The sequence below is a fragment of the Suricata suricatta genome, chromosome 15 (assembly GCF_006229205.1).
Source record: "Suricata suricatta isolate VVHF042 chromosome 15, meerkat_22Aug2017_6uvM2_HiC, whole genome shotgun sequence".
Lineage (NCBI taxonomy): Eukaryota > Metazoa > Chordata > Mammalia > Carnivora > Herpestidae > Suricata > Suricata suricatta.
The window spans coordinates 69,641,323-69,664,231 of record NC_043714.1 but is presented as its reverse complement, the minus strand read 5'-3'; the positions used below and the strand labels follow the sequence as shown (position 1 = coordinate 69,664,231).

The 22,909-nt window shown below is 51.2% G+C and overlaps 1 protein-coding gene across 1 annotated transcript in view; it reads left to right on the top strand.

Moving 5' to 3' along the window:
* KCNQ3 (potassium voltage-gated channel subfamily Q member 3) overlaps nucleotides 1–22,909 on the top strand; it is a 312,154-nt gene that overhangs the window by 826 nt on the left and 288,419 nt on the right. Inside the window, exon 2 of the mRNA XM_029923328.1 lies at nucleotides 5–273. Coding sequence (XP_029779188.1) covers nucleotides 5–273 — 269 coding nt within the window. The remainder of the gene's footprint in view (nucleotides 1–4; nucleotides 274–22,909) is intronic.

The window sequence follows — 22,909 nt, the reverse complement described above, 5'->3', positions numbered from 1 at the left end:
CGAGGAGCGGAAAGTGGGGCTGGCGCCCGGCGATGTGGAGCAAGTCACCTTGGCGCTCGGGGCCGGAGCCGACAAAGACGGGACCCTGCTGCTGGAGGGCGGCGGCCGCGACGAGGGGCAGCGGAGGACCCCGCAGGGCATCGGGCTCCTGGCCAAGACCCCCCTGAGCCGCCCGGTCAAGAGGAACAACGCCAAGTACCGACGCATCCAAACTTTGATCTACGACGCCCTCGAGAGACCGCGGGGCTGGGCGCTGCTCTACCACGCGCTCGTGTGAGTACCCCGCCGCTCGGCGGCGCAGCTGGGGGCCGGGGGTGGCGGGGGCCCGAGCCGAGACGGCTCCGGGGCTTCGGAGCCCAGGGGCGCCCGTCTGCCGAGGGGGGAAGCCAGGGTGCGCTCAGGGTCTCTCCGCTCTGCGCGCCCGTGTGTCTGGGAGCCCCTCTCTAGGTGTTGGACACCAGGGCTTCAGAGATCGAGCGTGATTGCCCAGCTAATTCGGAGACTGGATTGGCATGTTTGTGCGCGCGCGGGTGCGCATTTATGGCACCTTCTCTGGATGTTGGTATCGAAGCTTAAAAGAATGATGTGGTTTTTCCAATTAACGTGGAGGTTGAACAGGATCAAGCGGATCCTCCCGTATGCTCTATTTCTGCTTGGGGTGGCTCCCTTCTCCTGGGATCGCTACTGAGTTTAGATGATGCATTCTGGAGTTGGGGATGGGAGTGGTACACTGCCCATAGTGGGGTGTGTGTGTGTGTGTGTGTGTGTCGGTGTGTCTGTGCGCGCGCGCGCGGGCGCGTGCGTGTGCATGAGCATGGGTATCAGTTGCTTGCTTGTGCTGCCCTTCTTAGGGCTCCATCCTGGTAGAGAAGCTGGTGTTGCTCCAACTGGGAGTGGAGACTGGTCAAAATGTGTGTCTTTGGGTTATTTTTCACCGAAGCTAATGAGCACGGGAGAGAGTAATGAGAGAATGAGAATATCTCAGGCTTGAGCCTAGACAGAGGAGCAGGGGCTTAACAGTGCCAAGAGATGAGGGCGGAAGCACCCCCGTGAGCTGGTCCTTGTATCCCCTCCACCTTAGCTGCTGTCCCTTGCCTTGCCTTGGCTGGACAGGGGTGCCGGCCACAGGAAGGCGCCTGGGCTGGCGGTGTGACCCAACGCATCCTTCCCCTGGAAAGAGGCTCCTTGCTAGTCAGGATGAAAATGCATTGCCAGAGAAGGAGGATAGAACTCCCTTCTGCCCCTGACACTCTGGACAGAAGATCTTATACTTGGGGACACACGCAGAGAGAGAGGATGTAAATGGTGACTTTTCACCCAGGAGAGGAAGCCAGAGCTGTCAGCACCCACTCCGGGGGTGCCGGGACAGTTCCAGCTACCGCTTTGCCGCCTGTCTGTGGCTTAGTCATTCTGATGGCTGCTTTTTGGGAAACTGTATGTTATCAGCGTTTTGGTGGAGAACTGGTCATAACGTTGGCCCCTGCTGTGCCTTTAGCAGTGGATAGTCCTCTGCGTCCTCCTGCAACTGACCCATGACCCGATGTGGTCCCAGGGAGTTCAGGGAGCCCTGGAGTTGCTGCCTGCCAATCATCCTTGGTTGAATCGCCTTTCCAGATTTGGCCACCAGGTGGGGCATCTTCACAGGACCTCAGTCTTGGCAACAGGTTTCTTTGGAGAGGTTACAGAAGCCTGGAGAAGATGCCTCCCTGAAACTGGCAGGAGGAAGGGGGGCATCCGGCCAGGAGGAGCTGGCAGGAGGGAGGGGGGGCATCCGGCCAGAAACCTGGAGTTTGGATGGTCCAGACTCCAGCATCCACTTCTGCATCAACTTGCAGGTGATAGTGGCTGGAGAGGAAAGGTTAGCAATGGTTACTCTTCCACTTGCTTTCTTCAGGTGGTAAAAAGCACCTGAAAAAACATTCACTTCTGTTTCTAGCACTGCATGTAGTTCAGTTGAACTGAAGGGGGTTCAGTTAAATTAGCTGATTAGTTAAATTAATACTGGAGTGTGATAGTAAAAAAAAGGCACTAAAATTATTTGAATGCGCACAAAGATACATAGACTCGACCTGCCTTTTGCATGTACGTGGCTCTCGCTATTTATTGACTGACTTCCAACCCTGGGTTCGATGGCAGCTTGTCCCGTCCCTTCCTTCTCCTCACGCTATTCCCAGCTAGCACCCCTGCGCTGCCTTGTCCCGCCTGGAGGAGGCATAGCTAAGGCCTGGTATTGACAGAGCCTCAGTGTTATCCATCTTTCCAAATATCCCCCCATGCAGAAGCAGGTTTGAGAATGCCACACCCCATAGCCTCCGCTTCCCCACGAGGAACAGGAAAATCTGAGTGTGGGCTGAGGAAGAGGTGAATACATAACCAGGTGCTTTCAGACGTGCAAATCATTTATTTCATTAGACTCTCTCTCCAGGGTCTTATGAGGTGGGAATTACTGTCTACATTTTATAAATGAGAGTAAGGATACTTCGATAAAACCACTCGTCCAGGATCACCCAGCTACTGGTCTGGGTGCTCACATTTGAGTGCAGTGAATCAGCTCCTGTTTTGGAGCCTGGATCCCAGTTCTGACCTCTGCCAACAATTTCGGGGCTCTGGGTGTTTCACTGGGCATCCCCGGGTGCCCCTCACCCCGTTGGTAACACAGGGCTCTTAGAAATGCCTCTGCCTTCGCTTGCTAGCTCACAGCTAGCCATGGAGTTTGGAATCGAAGTCGGCTACTCAGAACCCAGGAAGCACGGTGGTCGGAGGGTGTGGAGTGAGCTGAGGTGCTGGTGGGGATGCGGGTTCTGATGGACTGGGAGTTACATGGGGACTGTGTGGGGTGGGTGTCAGCTCCTGATACCAAGACAGATCTCGTTAGCGGATGCACGTCCCTCCACCAGCTCGGGAGGAAGTGCAGTCAAGTGAACAAATTGAACTTTTCATTGATGATTCAGGATTTTGCAAGGCACTGAAATTTGTGCTCCGAAGCATCCATTATCCTGTTCTGTGCTGTAGCTAATGGCATGATGGGGCCAGGAAATTGGGCTGACCATGGGTTCATGGTCTAGCGCAAGCTTTTATTTATTTATTTTTAAATGAACCAGATCTGTGAGATGCACTCCCCCCCACCCCGAACTCCTCAAGAGAGGATAGAGCAGGTGTGGAAACCAAAGACCTTCACCCCAGTCTTCCTCCCTTTGCCTTAAGTGGCTGTCCCTGTTTTCTCTTGGCTGCTCGCATTCACCTTGGCCCAGCTCTGGAGCCTTTTCCTCCAGGAAGCTTTGCCCTGACCCCGCCACCCCCACCTCATGGGCAGCTGGACTCACCCTCCTCTGCAGCGCCCCCAGCCCTGGGATTTTGCACACTGAGTTGGATCCATCTGCTTGCTTGTCTCTGCCATTGGCCCGAGAGCTACTTGAGAGCAGAGCCGTGGGCTTCTCCTGCTGGGGCTCAGTTCCCCGCAGGCTGCGGGGTCCGCGGTGGTCACACGGTAGGCATTTGGTGTTCGGGTGCATGCAAGAAAGCTCTCGGGTCAACCAGAACTGTGTTCCGTACGGGCTTACTGTTATCCCCACCATCGCCACAGCAACAGGTGGGCACAGTCAGCATGATAGGATTTCAGTGATAAGAATAGCTGGGCAGGGGCACCTGAGGGGCTCAGTCGGTTAAGCGTCTGGCTTTGGCTCAGGTCATGATCTCACAGTTCATGGGTTCAAGCCCCCCGTCGGGCTCTGTGCTGACAGCTAGCTCAGAGCCTGGAACCTGCTTCAGATTCTGTGTCTCCCTCCCTCTCTGACCCTTTCCTGCTCACGCTGTCTCTCTCTATCTCTAAAAAAAATAAATTAAAAAATTTAAAAAAAACCAGAATAGCTGGGCAGAAGTCTTAACATGGACCAAGGACAGGAGAGGAAAGGGTGGGAGACCAGGCTTTGACCCAGCACGGCTGCTCCCTTCTCCGCAACTTGAGCCTGAAAAGGATTCTGCTGTTGCAGACAAAGTGCTGGACTTGCAGCTCCCCTTGGGACTGACTGAGGTCTCTGACTTCGCATGAGCTGCACGTTGGGGGTGGTGATACTGCACTGTCACTTGAGTGCAATTAGCCCAACATTGGGCCGTTGGTATTCATTGGTCGATTCTGGCTAGGGGCTCCTTGAAAGCTCATCCCACGGTCGGTTCTGGCACTGCCCGAGGTCTCCCCCTTCCTAGCCTGTCTGTGGAGAAAGGCTGGCTTCATCTGGCTGGATTGTCATCTGCACGGCCTCCTGCAGCCCTCACCACCTCTCTGCGACCAGCGGGGTAGGATCGCTCACTCACCTATTGGCAGGGCAAGGGCAAATGGTCCCAAGAAGCACCCTAACCCCAACCTCAACCTTAACCCTAACCTTAACCCTGAGGCGAGCTGGCCCCTAGGACATCATGGAGGGGGTGTGAAGACCTCACAGCTGCTCTGGAAAGTAAGGGCCTGGCTGCTGGACTTCTTAGCATGTTGACTAAGGATCTACAGTCCCTCTTTTCTCTTATTTCTTCTTTCCTTTCCTTTCCTTTCCTTTCCTTTCCTTTCCTTTCCTTTCCTTTCCTTTCCTTTCCTTTCCTTTCCTTTCCTTTCCTTTTCTTTCTTTTCTTTTTCTTTCCTTTTCTTTTTTAATGCTTATTATTAATTATTTTTGAGACACAGAGAGACAGAATGTGAGCTAGGGAAGGGCAGAGAGAGAGAGAGGGAGACAGAATCCAAAGCAGAGTTGCCACCAGGCTCGAACCCACAGACGGTGAGGTCATGACCTGAGCCGAAGTCACACCCTCAAGTGACTGAGCCACCCAGGCGCTCCTGCAGTCTTTCTATTAAAAAGCTGATCAGTGTTCCAGGTTCCTCGTCCATTCATCTGGTGATGGACATTTAGCTCCTTTCTGCCTCTTGGCTGTTGTGAATAGTATTTCAGTAAACATGGATGTGCTAATACCGCTCTGAGATCCCCATTTCAGTTCTTTTGGATAACTGTTCAGAGAGGGGCCGGCCGAGTCACAGGGTAGTTGTGATGTTCTTTCTAGCAGGACCTCCGTGTTGTTTTCCATAGTGGCTGCACCAGTTTACCTTTCCACCAGCGGTGTACTAGGGCCTGCGGTTTCTCCTCATCCTCACCATCACTTGTTTCTCAGTTTTTTTTTTTTAATCATAGCCATCCTGACAGGTGTGAGGCATGGTATCATTGGGTCATCCTTTCTCCGGATGTAAGAGCGTGGTCTTTGGGGTCAGACCTGGGTTGAATGCAAGCCAGCCATTTCCTAGCTGTGGGACCAGGGGCATTGTGCTCTGGGTGCTGGATTTCAGTTTCTTTCTTTCTGACATGGAGATCATCGTGCGATTGTCTCCCAGGGTTGTTGTGACATCCAGTTGAGGCAATGATAGAAAACACCTAAACATTGCGCTGTGCTGGTGTGCAACCTTGGGCGTTCCGGGGGTTCAATCAGGAACTGGCCGCGTGGGCAGAGATCAGGGGGAGACTGGAGAGAGGGTGGGCCACTCCAGATCAGTAGGTGGCGGGTGTAATAAGCAAGGGGGCTTATCCGCTAGGCTTGTCCTGGGTGCTGAAAGCTGAGTAGGTCTCCCCACCTGCCTTCCAGAATTGAAAAGGTTTGCAGAGAGTCTTTAACGGGATTCAGTCCCATACACAGTACAGACATCCGAGGAACACCTTTCTCTGGAGGCCGCCCCTTTGGCCCAGCTCCCACCTGGGAGCGGTGGACAGAGCGCACATTCCAAGGACCAGGGAGGCGGTGAGGTCCAGCTCTTGGGTCACCTGGTGGTCACGTCCTCTCCGTGACCTCCTCCAATGCACTGCAGATGCTCAATAAACATGGTTTCCTTTTCGCTTCTCCTCTGAGTCTGTTTAATCTGCCTTCCCCTTGCACTCCTCATGGTCCATGCCCCTCTCCCCTCTCTTCCAACCTCATTTTATTTTCTTTCCATATGAATGCCTTGCCTTCTTCCTGGCTTTTGTTTTTTATGATGCTGTTTTATGATACCAACCCCTGGAAGGGAATAAAGATGTCGAGGAAGGGGCTGACCCCAGCAGCCCACAGTGTCAGGTCTCTGGGCCCCGCGGAGGCCATGTGCCGGGCGGGCCAGTGATGGGGGTGTTTCAGCGTCCAGGAACTGGGATCACGTCAGGTGGCCCCAGCCTTGGAAGAGAGAGCTCAGGGTCTCTCCTTTACACGTGAAAACAGATTCTAGAAGTCCTGTGATTTGCTCAGAGTCTTGGAGCTCCCTTAGCAGCAGGACTGGGATCCTGCAGGAGCGTTCCGCCTGGGTCCCAGGGCTGTCCAACGGTGTCCCTGTTACCCCCAGTGGAAGACGATGTGGAAGAAAGGTGACAGAGAGAGACTGAAACCCTGTGTTCCTGGGAGAGGCACTTTGTCTGGTGCATTTCTGAAAAGTCCCTGGGGAAGGGGCACCCGGTTGGTAGAGTGGATGACTCTTGATCTCTGTGACTATGAGTTCGAGCCTCGCGTTGGGCATAGAGCTTCTTTTAAAAAGAAAGTGGGGGCGCCTGGGGGGCTCAGTCTGTTAAGTATCTGACTTTGGCTCAGGTCATGATTTCACAGTTCATGGGACTGAGCCCCGTGTCAGGCTCTGAGCCTGTCTTCCGATTCTGTGTGTCCCTCTCTCTCTAACCCTCCGATGCTCATGCTCTCTTTCTCTCTCTCTCTCTCTCTCTCTGTCTCTCTCTCTCTCAAAATATAAATAAAACATTAAATAAAAGTTCCCAGAGGAGGCAGTGGGGCTGGGCTGCAGACATCTCACGCACACTGAGGAGCAAGGCTTTTCAAACTTTGATGTGCGCGTGAATCACCTCGGCCGGTAGCTACCCTAAGACCCATCTGGCGGACTTCTCTCAAACCCAAACCGGTCATCAAATTTGTGAGTCAAAAGGACTTTACCCTCCTCCTGATTACACGCTGCCATAGGGCCGGAAATAGCCTGAGTCCAATCATGAAGAAATAATCAACAAATTCACAAGGTGGGAAGTCCTGCCATTTGTCTAGCTCTTCCAAAGGTCCCTGGAAAACAAAGAGACCTGTCAACATTAAAGGAGCTGAGGGGCTTCTGGGGGGCTCGGTTGGTTAAGCATCCGACTTCAGCTCAGGTCATGGTCTCATAGTTCGTGAGTTTGAGCTTCGTGTCGGGCTCTGTCCTCCTCTCTCTACCCCTCCCCCACTCATTAATTCTCTCTCTCTCTCTCTCTCTCTCTCTCTCTCTCTGTAAATAAAACTTAAAACAAAGAACTGTCAGATAATTTAGCAAGCCTGCTTCTGTGTCTCTGTCGTAAGGAAACGTAATCACTGTCTTAAAGAATGTGAACTTCCATGGACATTGCAGCTTTCTTTAGAACAGTCCAGACAAGTGAGCGGGCTTGATGTCCAGTGGGCAAGTGAAAGGATACAGAAAATGTGGGACGTACACAATGGAATGCCGTTCAGCCATGAGAAAGGAGATCATGCCATGTGCAACAACGTGGATGAACCTTGAGGGTGTTATGTTAAGAGAACTAACTCAGAGAAAAAGACAAATACTTGTAGGTGGAATCTTAAAAAACTGAATTAGAAACACAGATCAGATTGATGGTCGCCAGTGGCTAGGGTTTGGGGGAAATGGGTGAAGATGGTCAAAAGGAACAGACTTCTGGTTGTAAGATGAGTAAGTTCTGAGGTCCCACAGCGTGGTGACTGTGGTTACAAATAGTGTATCATATATTTCTAGTGAACAATACTGTATCGTATATTTCCGGTGAACGAGAGTATATTGTATATTTCTCCTGAACCATAGTGTATTGTATATTTCTTGTGAACAATAGTGTATCGTATATTTCTAGTTAATAATACTGTATTGTGTACTTGAAAGTTGCTGTGAGAGTAGATCTCAAAAGTTCTCATCACACACACACACACACACACACACACACACACACGTAACAGTGCAGCGTGTCCGATGTGCTTGTGAACCTTCTGCAGTAATCATTTCATAAAATATATGTCTATCAAGTCAGACATGGTCCGTCTTAAACTTACTGATGTTACAAGCCAAGTATATGGTGGTAAAGCTGGAAGAAACACCAGTGAAATTCATGATTCTTCATTGGACCCCAGATAGAAAAAACCAAATAATAATAGAGGATATTGTTATAGGGACAGTTAAGAAAATTTAAACATGGACACTATATTAGGTAACATTATTATGTCAAAATTTGATTTCTTGATTGGAGTAATCACATTGGACTATGTAGGTGAATATTCTTTTTTTTTTTTTTTTATGAGCTGCATGGTGCTGTCTTTAGTGGTGAAGTGTCAGAGTATCCTCAACCTAACGTTCAGATGGTCACACACTGACTGTATGCAAGCCTGCTTACGTGTACACAGTACGTACACATAGGAAGAGAGAGGAGGAGGCACGTGAGGCAAAAATGTGAACAGATGGAAAATCACAGTGACGAGAGTATATAGGGTATTATACTACTAGTAACTTTTTATGTTAAATTAAAAAAATAAAAAGTTAAAAATACTTGTTTTAAAAAAGGGGCACCTGCGTGGCTCAGACAGTTAAGCATCCAATTCTTGATCTCGGCTCAGTTTGTGATCTCATGGTTCATGAGTTCCAGCCCCACGTTCAGCTCTGGGCTAGCAGTGCGGAGCCTGCTTGGGATTCTTTCTTCCTCTCTCTGTCCTTCTCCCCCACTCATGCTGTCCATGTCTCTCTAACATAAAAACTTTAAAAAAACACTTTAAAAAAAAAGAACACTGAACTTGCATGAATGGCACAGAGCACATACATGAATACAGATGCCAGCGCCACCCCCTTCTCCGAAATTGATACCGTTGGTCTCTGGGGAACCAGGCTTGGCCTTAGGTGATTCCAATATGAAACCGGATCTGAGACCCATCAGCGAAGCTGGACAGGCTCTCCTGGATTCATGGATTCTGTATAGAACGTGCTTCAAGTTCCCCTCCACCTTGGGCTTGGGTCCAGGTAACGACACACACACAATACAGGGGTGCAGCGTAGCGTGCTCACGTCATTCGTTTCAAGGCCACACAAGCCAGCCCAGTTGCCACGCTTGAGGCAGATGAGCCTTAACTCTCCTATGGAAAGAGAGACTTAAAACAACTAAGTTGGGGAGTCTAGCAGAGGCAGTAATAGAATGCAGATGAGGAGCTAGTCGTGCACAAAGGCCTTGCTCTGTTGAGCCTCCTGTGTTGGGTGAAGGGAGCCTTCTCCAAAGGAGGGTTACTCGGCTAGAGAGAAGAGAAAGACCCCACTCTTTGTCCCGTTGATGAGCAGCTCTCCTCTCCTGCCTGGAGAACCAAACGCTGCCCGCAATGAAGTCGAACGCTACATTACTCTTCTTGCATGATTAGGAAGCTCCCCCTTTCAACTTGGTGTTCAGGAGCGGTGATTCTGTTGGTGTTTAAAAGTTTCACAGGTCAGCCGGGATCCTGTGGTATTTTTCAAAGAATCAAGAGGCCCTGCTCTCTCTATTTTGTCTGGGTCTTAAAGTTTTGACAGAATGAAAACAGAGTCTGTTGCGTCTTTTTAAAATGGGGCCACGTGAAAAGAAGCCTGGGAAAGGTCTTCCAACGTGGATCGATTACAAACCCATTGTAGACATGGCGCACGCGGTTCTGGCTGGGGGTGACCCAAGACAGCTGTGGTTTGTCAGAAGTACCCTGTGGGAGCTGGGGGGTACTTGGGTGACTCAGCTCCTTAAGTGTCTGACTTGCTTTCGGCTCAGGTTGTGCTCTTAAGGATGGTGAGTTTGAGCCCCGCATTAGGCTCTGAGATGACGGTGTGGAGTTTTCTTGGGATTTTCTCTGTCTCCTTGTCTCTCTGCCCCTTCCCTGCTTGTGCTCCTTTTTTTTTTCTCTCTCTCTCAAAATAAATAAATAAACAAATAAGTAAATAAACTTTTTAAAAAATGCATTGGATGAGCTGTTAGGAGAACACCATTAACCGTGTGGTTTGGACACCTCACCAGTCCCGCAGTCTGCATAACCCCCTGCTCGGGGTTGGTGTGAGAACCCCGTGAGATGGTGTGTGAGGGGGCAGTCTGGACGCGATGGTTGTGTAAGACCCGGAAGTAGAGTTTCCTTCAACTGTGGAAGGATCGGGTGAGTCCACGGCTGGGACCTTTCTGTCTGGGTTTGAGCATCTACCTGCCCCCACATGGATTTGCCACACTGCTCTCCGTGCTGCCGTACCTGATACCAGGAACCCGTCACCTAACCAACGAGGCCAACTAACCAGGTGTACTGATTTAGCCCGTACATCTACAGGGATTTCTACTTCCCTAGGATGGTCACTTTTGGGGAGGCTGATGAGGACAGGGTTTTCAGACAACAAGATGGTGTCACTCCAGAGGTTTCGGACCACCTCTGGTTCTGCAAGGGTCCTAGGGTGCAGGTACAGTGCCATCCATGCTGAGGCCTTGTTGGACGGGATGTTTCATTCTGCTGCAGAGGAGTAGAGGCGTTTGTTTGCCGTGTTCTCTTTGGAGAACAAACTGGAAAGTGATTCAGGACCAGGATTACCTCTTGCATGGAGTTTATGAAGAATAAAGGTGTGCATATGGCACCTGGCTCGCGGAGCATCCCATACAGCTCTTCTTGGATTCTTCCTGGAGTGGGCTTCTCTCCATGCTGAAGACCTGGGCCAGACTCTCTTTTTCCTCTTCTCCATCGCTCCCTCCCCCCACCTCCTCCTAGAGGCCTTCAACATCGCCTGGACCCTGTGAGGGTATAACAGTTGAGTTGGGGTGCATAATCCCAGCATATCAGTTTCAGCCAATGTTTACTGCATCATTTCATCATTGATTATGTCCCTTTTTGGGCGGCATTAATGAGATTCCTACTTTATATACATTAGTAACAATAACTCTTACAGCAAGTCCCTTCTTACAAATTGCTAATCTGGCTTTCCTGAGGGGCAGGCAGCCCGACATAGAGTTTCTTTGCCATTGACTCTTAGATTCGTTGTAAACTTACTTTAGGGGCACTGAGTGGCTCAGTCAGTTGGGTGTCTGGCTCTTGATTTTGGCTCAGGTCGTGGTGTCATGGTTCGTGGGCTGCAGCCCCACACTGGGCTCCGTGCTGATAGTGCCTGCCTGGGACTTCCTATCTCCTCTCTCTCTGCTCCTCCTCTACTGGCTTTCTGTCTCTCTCAGACAAATAAAAAATAAACTTAAAAAACCCTTGCTTTAACAGTTCAAGCCCATTTCTGCCTCTATGGGTGTCTTTTTGAAGGGATGAGATGAAATATTAACTAACATGACTTGGAAATCCTTCGCTAGGGAAATGTGTTCCTCCAGCCCAGGCCATCTGTGCTGATGGAAAATCACTTAGCACTATCATGCGACTTATCTTCCTCCTCCTCCCCTTTCCTCGAATCCCAGCCTTTGCTTTGATTCACCTGACATGTGTCAGGCATGGATGCATCTCCGTCTGCTGACGTAGAGAATGAAACTGGAAGGCCTTCCTAATCAGCAAGTCCAATCAAACGGGTCAGCCATAGTTACACATGGGATTTATGGACCCAGCACTGGGAGAGGCTTATTACAGGCACCAGAGTCTGGAAGGAACTGTAGAGAAGAGGAAACTGAGGCTCAGAGTAGTTAGAAACGTGCCTGGTGGCACACTGCTGGCAAAGGGAAGGCCCTGAACTCGGATCTGCTAACAAAGCCAACTCCTCATTCAGCCACATGGGCTCCTGCTCCTGCTTCTCCAACAGCTGTGCACCAACGGAGCATTCTGCAGCGAGAGTTCCTCTGGGTCATACTGGCTTTGGATCTGGATACAGGAAGAGTAAAGCCAGGGCCGGGCTGGTCAGGCGTCCACGCACAGGCTCCAGGTGGCCTCTGGCCGAGGAGGACTCAGAGCCCAGACCACTTTTCTTCCACTCCATGCCCTGCCTTCCTGTTCTCTTAAGAGTCATATCAAGGAGTCTCTGATCTCCGTTGACCTCAGCATTGAGGTGGACTTTCAAAACCATCATCCTGTAACTAATGTTACAATCCATTTGGGTTGTTTATAATGTCGCCCATGGGTGGGGCGCCTGGGTGGCTCAGTGGGTTAAGCATCTGACTCTTGGTTCAGCTCTGGTCATGATCTCTCAGTTCGTGAGTTTGAGCCCTGCGTCGGGCTCCATGCTGATGGTGTGAAGCCTGCTTGGGATTCTGTCTCCCTCGCTCTTCCCCTCCATGGCTTGCTCTCTCTCTCTTAAAATAAATAAGCTTCAAAAAAAGGATGTCACCTAAGGGACAGCACCACCCTTTTGTCCATTCATGAAAACCCGATTTATTTTCATGAACAGGAACTGACATTTATAGAGTAGTTCTCTGTGTCACATTGGGCTTAACACTCAAGATGGTCCTAAGGTGTGGCATCAGGAGTCCGGAGTTCTGACCCTGGGTCTAAGGCTAATTTGCTCTGTGGTCCTCAAGAGGTCACTTTACTTCCAGACTGAGAAAAATGGGCCTAATACTTCCGGCCTTCCAGGTTGTTGAATGGATTCCGTGAAGTGATTCATCCAAGAACTCAGCCGAGTGCTAACATTGGACCTTAGCCTGTGTTCTTCCAGAAACTCCCCAAGCCAAGGAGCTCAGTGCAAGGGGTTTGTTTGACACAGGTTATGTTATTCATCTACAGCCACACCGCCCTGAACGCGCCCAGTCTCGTCTGATCTTGGAAGCTAAGCAGGGTCGGGCCTTCTTAGTACTTGGATGGGAGACAGAGGATTATTCGATCTTACTTTCATGATCTCCTCTGTGAGCAGTTTTTTAAGACACTTTTTTCCATAGTTGCCCCCACCCTTGACCATTTTAATAACTTCAGATAAAATGTATATTTCTTTCTGCACTGTATGTGTACCTGGGCGTGCTATATAAAAAGAGGAAGATTTGTTTTTCCAGCCATTCCCCTAAGAACTGATTCTGCCCCCTTGGAGGTAATACCGTCCTTATTGAGAATGCATGATTTAGGAGGGGATTCCCCCCAAAAATAAATAACGAAAAAAATTAGAGATATAAGCAAAATCGGGGAAAGGCAGGGAAATCTGCTAAGAAGGAGAAAAGGGCTAGGAGGAAGCATTTTCAGGCAGGTTACCATGGGGACCCTTGAAACTCAGCCCCAGGGACCCCGAGCTGCAGTGTGGAACGAGGCAGAATTATCCTCCAACTCCATGCGTCCCTGGCCGGGTATTTCCTCTCAGAGAAATCCCTTAGACACAAGTGTGGGCTGTTTGCCAAAGGTATTTATCAAAGGCCGTGTCTGGCAGGTGCTGCCCGTGGGTTTTGGGGAAGCGTGGGAGGGGACCGGCTATGACTGCTGCGTGTTGTCTCCTTAAGCGAAGGAAATATTGTGACTTGCGTTCGCAAGCGTGTCTGTGTTTCCTCAGAGGTTTGTAAGTAAAGGACATCGTTGTGGCCTGAGGGTCATGGCAATTCTATAGTGTTTTTCTCCCTCATTAATTTTTCATTTAGGACAGTCATTCAAGGAAAAGAAATCTGAATTAAAAGTACGGTAAATAGGTCAAGTTGGTGCCAGGTGCCTCGTGACAGCTAACCTCTCTGAGCTCTTCCTAAATGCTGGGATTGGAGCATTCTGGAAGGTACGGTGAAACCTGGCCATTGTCTGTGTTTTCCTTTGGGGGAAGGAGCCGGATCCTTGTTGAGATTATCGTGTGTTGATGTATTAGTAATTTTCACAAAATGAAAAGGGAGAGTTACTTTATTTATTTTTTCAAATGTTTATTTGAGAGCATGAGAGAGGAAGAGAGAGAGAGCAGGGGAGGGACAGAAAGAGAGAGAGAGAGAGAGAGAGAGAGAGGAAGAAAGAGAATTCCAAGCAGGCTCCGTGCTGTTGGTGCAGAGCCTGCGTCAGGGCTCGAACTCACGAATGTGAGATCATGACCCAAACCGAAATCGAGAGTGAGACATTTCACACACAAAGCCACCCAGGTGCCCCGGAAGGGAGATTTACTTTAAGTAAGGATGGAGAACTTTGGTCTTGTTGACACTATAATTCGGAATGGTTTTTGCGATACTTTCAAAGAGTGAGGAATCTTACTAATTTATAACGTGAGAGACATTTGCATTTCCAAAACAAGATTAAAATAGATATTCCCGTTGCTCTCACAAACACGTCTTTTGTTGAGAAAATGGAAGGCGCTTGGTTGTGAAGTGTGGTCCTGTGACTTCTGGCCTTTGCCTCTGTTCTGGTTTCCTGCGGGAAGTAATTAACATTCACCTTCAGGATCCCAGAACGTTAGAGCGGGTGTTGAGATTTCTTCTTGAACTCCTTTTTTTGTGCCATGGTTTTAACACCTTATGTGTTTGGGAAGACATTTCATGGAAAAGTCTTAATCCTTTAGGAATAATATACATGCGTCTGAGTATCTGCTCATGGAACTGAAGGATTTCTGATTGATTACTCAGCAGACATGATGTCAGGCCTTGTAACTGCCAGGCTTTGGGCTATGAGTAGGGGTTGCAGGGATGGATAAGTCAGTTTTTTGCCCTCGATGGGCTCCCGGTTGAGTAGGTAAATAAATAATCACGTAGTGGTGTGAACCACACTTGTACAGACATTGACCGAGTCTTCTGGGGTTCAAGGAAAAGTTGTCAGCATGGTTTAAATGAATCAGAAAAGGTTTCCATCAGCAAGAAGTAGATTTCAACATATATACAGGGTTAAAGGCCCTTTCTTCCTTCCATACGTTTCCCCCTGTACGACTGTGACCAGGACTGCGTCACACATTTAGAACTCAAAGGTCTGATTTATTCTCACCCTGAAGGAAAGGCGCTGAACTCGAGGCAAGAGAACGTGGGACCATACAGCATACATCTGGATGAACCTTCCCTTGGGCTATTTAAAGAGGTTGAAGGCTGACCTTGTAACTCTCCATTGCTTAGGTGCCAAAATCCATTCTCTGCAGCCCGGAGCCACATGCCACTCCTGGCACAGCAGATCCTCCGTGCTGGGTGAAGGGGCACAGTGCCAACCCCAAGAGGTGCACAGTTTAAGTGATAGGAGCAGACACTGGCAACAGTAAGGTGGCTTTGAATCTTGGCTCTGCTCTTTTTTTTCAGCTGAGTAACCTTGAGCGACCCTTCTCTGTAATGTGGACCATGCTTGTGCCCATGGAAGGAGGAAACGAAATGACTGTCCTGTAATCCAAAACCTTGTTTTGGTTCATGGTCAGTGTCTGTCAAATGGCTGTCCCTCTTCAGTCCTGCTTAGATAAACATGTCCATGAGGAAAAGTAACGTTGAAGTCAGTGTTGTAATTTCTACCTTGAGATTGTCCCTCTGAACTTGAAATTCCATTAGAATGTGTGACTTGCACTCTGCTACAAGGAAAGAGCTGACGTTGGAGGGGGTGGGTAAAGAGGAGGGTGGAGAAAGGGGCTCTGCAGCCTGACTCAGGGTTCCTAAGGAAGCAGGGGAACTGAGAAAAACACCCGCCTTGATACCAAACACCTGATGAATGCTCCTCAGAACTGTCAAGGTCATCTGAAACTCGGGAAGACTGGGAGACCCCCACAGCAAAGAAACTAACTGAAATGTGGCGTGCTGGATGTGCTTCTGGAACAGTAAAAGGACATCGGGTAAAAACTAAAGAAATCAGAATGCGGTCCCGACCTTAGTGAATAGGAATGCATTGGCGTTGGCTCATCAGTTGTGACCAGTGCACCAGACTAGTCGGAGATGTTAGTGACGGGGGACACTGAGTGCACGTTATGTGGGAGCTCCCCGTGCCGTATTCTCAATGTTTCTGTAAATTGAAAATTATTTTAAGGAATAGAGTCTATTTTAAAGTGTGGGACCAGAGGATGCTGAAGTGAGGCATTGCGAGCGTGTGAACCTTCCAGCCTGGAGGGGAGAGGTGGGTGTTCAGCCTTAGCAGGTTGCAATCACCTCTCCCACGTGTCACAATGAAGACTTGAAATTTGGACCCAGATCATGCCCTTTCAAGTCCAGTCTGGCTTCTGATGTTACTCTTTACGCTGGCCCCCATTGTATTCCCTGGTGTCTATGAATCTATGATGTCTCGATGAGATGGCGTTCAGGTCCCCACCCGTGGGCCATTGCCTGGGCAGGTCCACCAAAGCCAGGCTTCCGCCGACTGATTCCTCAGGCATGGGAGGAGAGAGTACGTTTTCCTTCAAGTATCACTGACCAGAACTGGGTCACCTGCTCCCCTTCCACGGACCGATGACGTAAAGGCCAAAGGCTTTGACTCCTACTTCACTCCCCGGGGTCCAGCACATCCAGCCAGGCAAAGTGGGGTTCTCTTCGGAGGGGAAGGTGAGGGGTGCCTTCCAGGTAGGCACCAACTACTGCACGTTGTCACCAGGAGCCCGTAGCAGAGGCCAAAAGGGGTGCCTAGTATCTTCACTGTCTCCTCTGTCATGTCAGTCCATGGGCTCTGCTGGAATGGCTGCCAGGCCTGGCCCTCTGTGGACAGGGGTGTCCCACGCAGAGTGGTTAAGGATTCAGCACATGGTTCTGGAAGCCCTGGGCATGCTCATGGGCCTTGTCCGTTGCCGTATTCTAGGCAGACTTGCTGAGCCAGAAAGAAGAGACTGGACATTGACCCCTCTGTCTGATTGAAGCTACTATATTTAACTATAGTTGGTGGTTGGGAATGGAGTAGGAAGCAGGAAACAGTAGGAGACTTCTCCCTGTGTGGTCCCGCCCCTGACTCACCTCCTGCTTGGCAGGAGGACATGGCAGGCCAGAGATGGCCCGATGGAGTGAATGGGCCTTGACCCAAGAGACAGGATCGCAGGGCTCTTGTTCTGGGCTGTTTGACATCATTGACGGAAGACTCGCCATAAGGTAAGGCTGGATGGATGTGACAGAGCTCCTGCCTTTAAGGACCTCACTGTCCAGAAAGAAGTGAGATGTGCACATGACCATACGGGGGGCGGGGGGGAGGGTTGGGAAGGGTGGCCACCTGATCAGTGCTTCAAATGTGAGAGCAGGTCCTTATTTTGCTGTCAGCGTGACCTCCAGAAAGTGGCTCATCTTCCCCGAGTCTCAAGTATTTCGTCAGTAAAATGGCAGAATAGGGTCTGCCCCGTCAGACCACTGGCCGTAGGATGGCACAATGGCTGGAAAGCACCTGGCTCCGTACTGTTGATGGTGGCGGTAACGAGTGACTCGCAGAGACAGGTGGGCATGCAGGCTGGGCATCCAACTAGAGGCAGACTGCTGTGGGTCGCTTCTGAGATAGGGGCTCTGGCAGGCTTCCTGGAGGAGGCAGCCTTGGAACTAGGCATAGAAGGACACAGTGGTGTCAGGGTCCGGGTTAGGGCTGAAGGCTGAGGGACTAACTTTGGCAGAGCCTTGGAAGTGAGAAAGGTAGACTGAGTCAGGTGTGACCACACCCCAGTGGCTGCAGCTGGAGAGTCTGGGGAGGGAGAGGGGGCTGAGCCGTGAGATGACAAGTTAGACGTGGCTGGAAGGGTCAGGCTTTTTCTACGCTTGGAGTTCCTGTGCACCTTTGGATAGGAAACTGCCATGTGTCTGCGCCTTTCCTTCTTTCCCTGAAAAATGAGGTCGTTGGATACTTTATAGGGTTTCTGGGTGGAGAAACTATTCATGGTGGGACTCCTCCTCTCTGGGCACGGTGTCTCACATTTTAGAGGGTTTTCAGCATCCGGGGCTCGTCGTCCTAAAGATGCCTCTAGAACCCCCTGGTTGTGATCAAGCATTCCCGGGCTTTCCCGGAGACTCTGATGGGCGCTGTGGTGCCATTGGCTGGGAACCACTCGCCTCCAAAGGCCGTCACTTGGGGGCTGACGTCTCTGGCCTCAGAGTCCCTGCATTCATGCTGTTGGCAGGAGTCGGCGCAAAAATGGATGTAGGAGGTTGGAGAATTTATTTCATTTGTGGGGTTCGCACGGTGTTTTTATGACTTTGAGAAATCCTGAACTGCTTTTTGAGCTGTAAGGGTTTGGCTCGGATAAAATACTTACATCCATCATTTCAAAGCTTGAAGAAAACGAGTTACCCAAATACAAACCACATGCAGCCCAAGGGCACGTACACACACACACACACACACACACACACACCTCAATTCCTAAGCCTCAGCTTCTGGAACATTAATTAGTGTCACTGCATGAAACAAATGAAGCTGGGGACCTAGTTGCTTCCATCTGGAAAAAAAAAACTGCACCGGGAAATGCTGACGTTGGAAATGGCAGAGCCGTGCTCTCGTTACTGGGGTGTCACCAAGGAGCTCAGTATTCCGGAAGCCGGGGCACTTGAGTGGGATTGGAAGGTGGCGTGTGTTTCCGGTGAGGAGGGTGTCCTGGAGCAGAGGGGCTCAGCTGGGCGGCAGGGGTCCGATCGCAGATGTGATCCTCCGGCAAACTACACGTTCATCTCGGCCTCGTGGTTGCACTTATAAAGTGGGGGTTTGGTAGGACCCCCCTCCCAGGGTGGTTGTGAGCATCACGTGCCTGCATGGACCTGCACCATGGAGATGAACGCTGCTCTGATGATGAAGGCTTGTGGAGGCCTCCAGGAGTCTAGCTGTAAACACCCCAGGAGGTGCGCACAAAACACCAGCCGAGGAAACACAGAAAACCAGAAAGGGCCCAGGGAGTCATACAGCCTTCTTTTCCCATGTTGATTTTTTTCAATTCTAGTAAAGTGCATGGGACGTGAAATTGACCAACCAGAAGGGTGCCGCCCGGCGGCATTAATGCGTTCACGTTGCCAGGCAGCGGTCCCCACCGTCCATCCGCAGGACCGTTTTCATCGTGCAAACCTGAAACTCTGTCTTCATTGAGGTCAGTCCATTAAGGCTGCTGTAACAGAAATGCCACCAGCCGGGCGGACTAAACAACAAACATTTCCTTCTCATGGCCCGGAAGTCCAAGATCAAGGTGCTGGCTGATTGGGTGTCTGGTGAGAGCCACTTCCCGGTTCCCACTGGCCAGCTTCTTGCTGTGTCCCCACGTGGAGGAAGGGCAAGGGAGCTCTCTGCAGGTGTCTTTTTTAAATGTTTGTTTATTTTTGAGAGAGAGAGAGACAGACAGACAGACAGACAGACCGATGGAGCACAAGCAGGGGAGGGGCAGAGAGAGAGGGAGACCCACAATCCGAGGCAGGCTCCAGGCTCTGAGCTGTCAGCACAGGGTCTGACGCAGGACTTGAACCCACAAACCATGAGATCCTGACCTGAGCCAAAGTCAGATGCTTAACCGACTGAGCCACCCAGATACTCCTCTGGAGTGTCTTTAATCCCATGGATGGGGGCACCACCCTTGTGACCTCCCAGAGGCTCCACCTCCTACTGCCATCACATGCAACTTGTGGGGGAACACAGACATTCAGGCCATAGCACCACTACGTACTGACTCGCCATTCCTACTCTCCCACCCCCCAGCTCCTGGCTGTCACCATCCTACCTTCTGTCTCTGTGGATTTGACTATTCTAGGTTCCTTGTGTAATGGAGTCATGCAGTATCCGTCCCTTTGGAACGTTAGCGTAATGTCGCCAGGGTTCATGTCCCCTCCTTGCTCAGGCCGGAGGATACCCCGCTGTCTCCAGGGACCCCATGTTGTGTGGATGATGCTTGGGTTGCTTCCGCCTTCTGGGGCTGTGACTGGTGCTGGTGTGGGCGTGCGAAGCCACGTGAGCACTGTACCCTGGACCAGGTCCTCTTTGTGTCCGGTCCATCCCATCGCCTGCTCCATGGTGGGGTGGGAGAAGGAGGGCCACGCCCGAGGGGGGCACTCAAGCGATCGTTTGCTGGCTAGGTCACTTTGGGCAATCCCCTCATCCCTCTAGGTCTCTACTTCTCCACTGCAGAATGAGGGTCCTCACATTTCCTTCTAGAGAGCTGAGAGAGTAATATGGGGTGGCACATACTTGGCGAGCACCGCTAAGGGGAACTGCTGTTATTAATGGAGCATCTGGATCTGGGCCCATTGGTCATGGTTTTAATCCCACCATGAGCCCGTGTGGACGTGAGGATGTGGACGCTCAGAGAGGTTAGGTGACTTACCCAGTGACACACAGCTGGTCGGCTGTGGGGCTGGATGGGAACTCAGATGGTCCTGAGGACAAGCCCGTGCTTCCCCTCCCAGCGCCCTCTCAGCCTTTCTCCCCGAGCTCCACGGACAGGGCACCCCCCCACCCAAGCCTGCAGTGAGCTCCGCCAAACCTTGGTGAGGCTTGCCATGATGACCCCGGCCAGACCGTGGCTCCATGGCAGACAAGAGCCATGCACGATAGGTTTTCTTTCCACTGGCAGTGCCAGGCCTGGTGCTGGGCACGGGGTCCGTGTTGAGCAAACACTGTTGACTAATCCCTTTGGCTGTGCGGCGCGTAAGCCGAGTTCCAAACAAAACTCAGATCTGCATGCGGGCATCGAGAGCCGAGGTTGGAAAGCTGAACGCGGCTGACTTCTGTGGGGATTCCACACACACACACACACACACACACACACACACACACACACACACACCCCCCAGGAGCTCGGCAGCCTGTGGAGAAGGTTCTGTGCTCTCGACCGGGGCCAGGTTCGTCTCTCCTGTCATTTCCTCCTAATGATCCTGGTCCGTTAGCAGAGTGTGGCTCAAAACCCACTCCCCTTGTCGAGGTTCACGGGCTGGAGGGACCCAGCCCCTGCCCTCTCACCGCCTCCGCCAGGCTGCTCCCTGTGGCCTCCCTGGCCACACCAGGTCCTGCCTCCTCTCCGAAAGGGCTTCTGTTAACAGCTGCTAACCATTTTCTCTGCCTGGGAGACTCCCTCGGCTCCTGTAAGATGCCATCTCCAGCCGCTGGGTGGGGCCTCTCTGCTCAGCCTCTCCGTCTCCGTCCTCACCGTGTTCCTATCCTTCGAAGCACCTGTCATAAGCTGCGGTGACCACAAGTTCTACATTACGCATTTATTTACTCGTTTTGTCTGTCTCCACCACATCGTGAGCTGCAGACGGGCGGAATGCATGTCAGATTTACTGGGGTGCCCCCTTCCCAGCCTGGGGCCAGCCCGTAGTGTGTGTTTGGAGACTGACAGAGTGGCCAAGACAGACAGACTCACTGGACTGTGTCCGGAGGCTGATGGGCTGGATGACCCTGCCTTGCTTGGTAGATCCAGGGATTTCTGGCTTGGAGGGAGGAGCGGAGGAGGGCTGTGACCCTCCCTTCCAGACATCCCAGGTTCTATGTTGTGCGTGAGGACTAACCTTCTGGGGTTCCACGGGCCAGCTCAAGGAGCGACGGGTAGAAGCAGCAGCAGACTCGCCTACTGATGAGCCCCAGAACTCGGTACCAGCTGGCTGGACTGCAGGGGGATGGCTGTCTTGGAAGGAAGGGTTCCAGAGAACGATACAACAGCACTTGGAAGGCATATTATTCGCCCTTAAAAAAGAAGGAAATCCTGACATGTGCTTCAACTTGAATGAACTTCAGGACATTGTGTCAAATGAAAGAAGCCGGACACAAAGGGACAAATATCATGCGATCCCACATACATGAGGCGCCCAGCAGAGTCAAAATCGCAGAAGCAGAAAGGAGTGTGAGGGTTGCTGGGGGCTGGGGGAGCAGGAAGGGACGCTCACTGTGTAACGGGGGCAGAATTTCATTCTGGGGGGATGGGGACCTTCTGCACATGGATGGCACTGGGGGTTGGCTAACGACGCAACAGCCACTGACCTGTACACCTCAACGTGGTTAAACTGGTGAATTTTACGCCGTGTATACTTTCCCACAATTAAAACAAAAACTGGGCTTGGCTGTGCTGTGAGAAACGAGGTTCAGCTGTGGGTGTTTGGACCCCGTGGCTTTAGAGGCCCTTCCAATCCCGGATGTTAGTTCCGTATAACATGAACTGTATTTGAAGGGCACCTGCGTGGCTCAGTCGGTTGAGCGTCTGACTTGGGCTCAGGTCATGATCTCACGGTTCGTGAGTTGTGACCCTGCATTGGGCTAGATGGGGACCTTGCTTGGGGTCTTCTGTCCCCCCCCACTTCTTCCCTGCATATGCTCTCTCTCTCTGTCTCTCAAAAATAAACGAATCTTTAAAAAAAATGAATTTTATTTGAAAATGTCCCGTTGTTCCGTGTTCCGGCTCCAGGTGAGCCCCTTGAGACTCCAGGCAGGCAGCCAATGTGCTTGTCTTGTCCTCACGGCCTTTCTGTGGGACAAGTGGGGTCTTCCCGCTGAGGGCCCGAGGACATCAGAACTCATCTCATCCAGCCAGTGGAGAAAATGGAGCAGGCCACATATTCTCAACCATTGCCCCTGGAGATGTCTGCCATGACTCTTGGCCAAGTCCTCTTCCTCACGGCTGCAGGGTCGGCGCCCTGTGCCAAGAGGCCCCTTTGGTCAGATCTTTGCCTGTGTTTCTATTTATTCGTGACTAAGTCTTGTCCTCCCCTGAGCCCTGGATGTGGCCGAGACCTTCTCCCTCATTAACTAAGTCATTCAACATTTATCAAGCACCTGCTGATTCCCTATCCCTGGGATTGGAGGTGTGGGGACAGTCACACATAGAATGCAATGTGTCCTCAGCCCAGTGGGCACATAAAAGGAGTGGATGGAGTCTGCCTGGGCCCTGGGGGGCATCACGGAGGTTTTCCCAGCAGAAACTCTTGAGCGTCATCTTGAGAGCTGAAGAGAAGTTCAGAAAGGCCCAACACAAAGGCTGTCACCCAGAATGTTTCTGGAGGTTTTAATTCCATCTCTCTCAGGGAGAACTTTCTAAAAGAACCCTTTCTTCCGTCTCTTCTGCCCCTTTGCAACTCTGCTTTCCTTCTTTCCTCCCACCCCTTCCTGTTTCTTGCCCTTGGAAAGGCACAGACAAAAGGCAGGAGACTAGGGGTGTGGAAGAGGTGGGAGTCGTGAG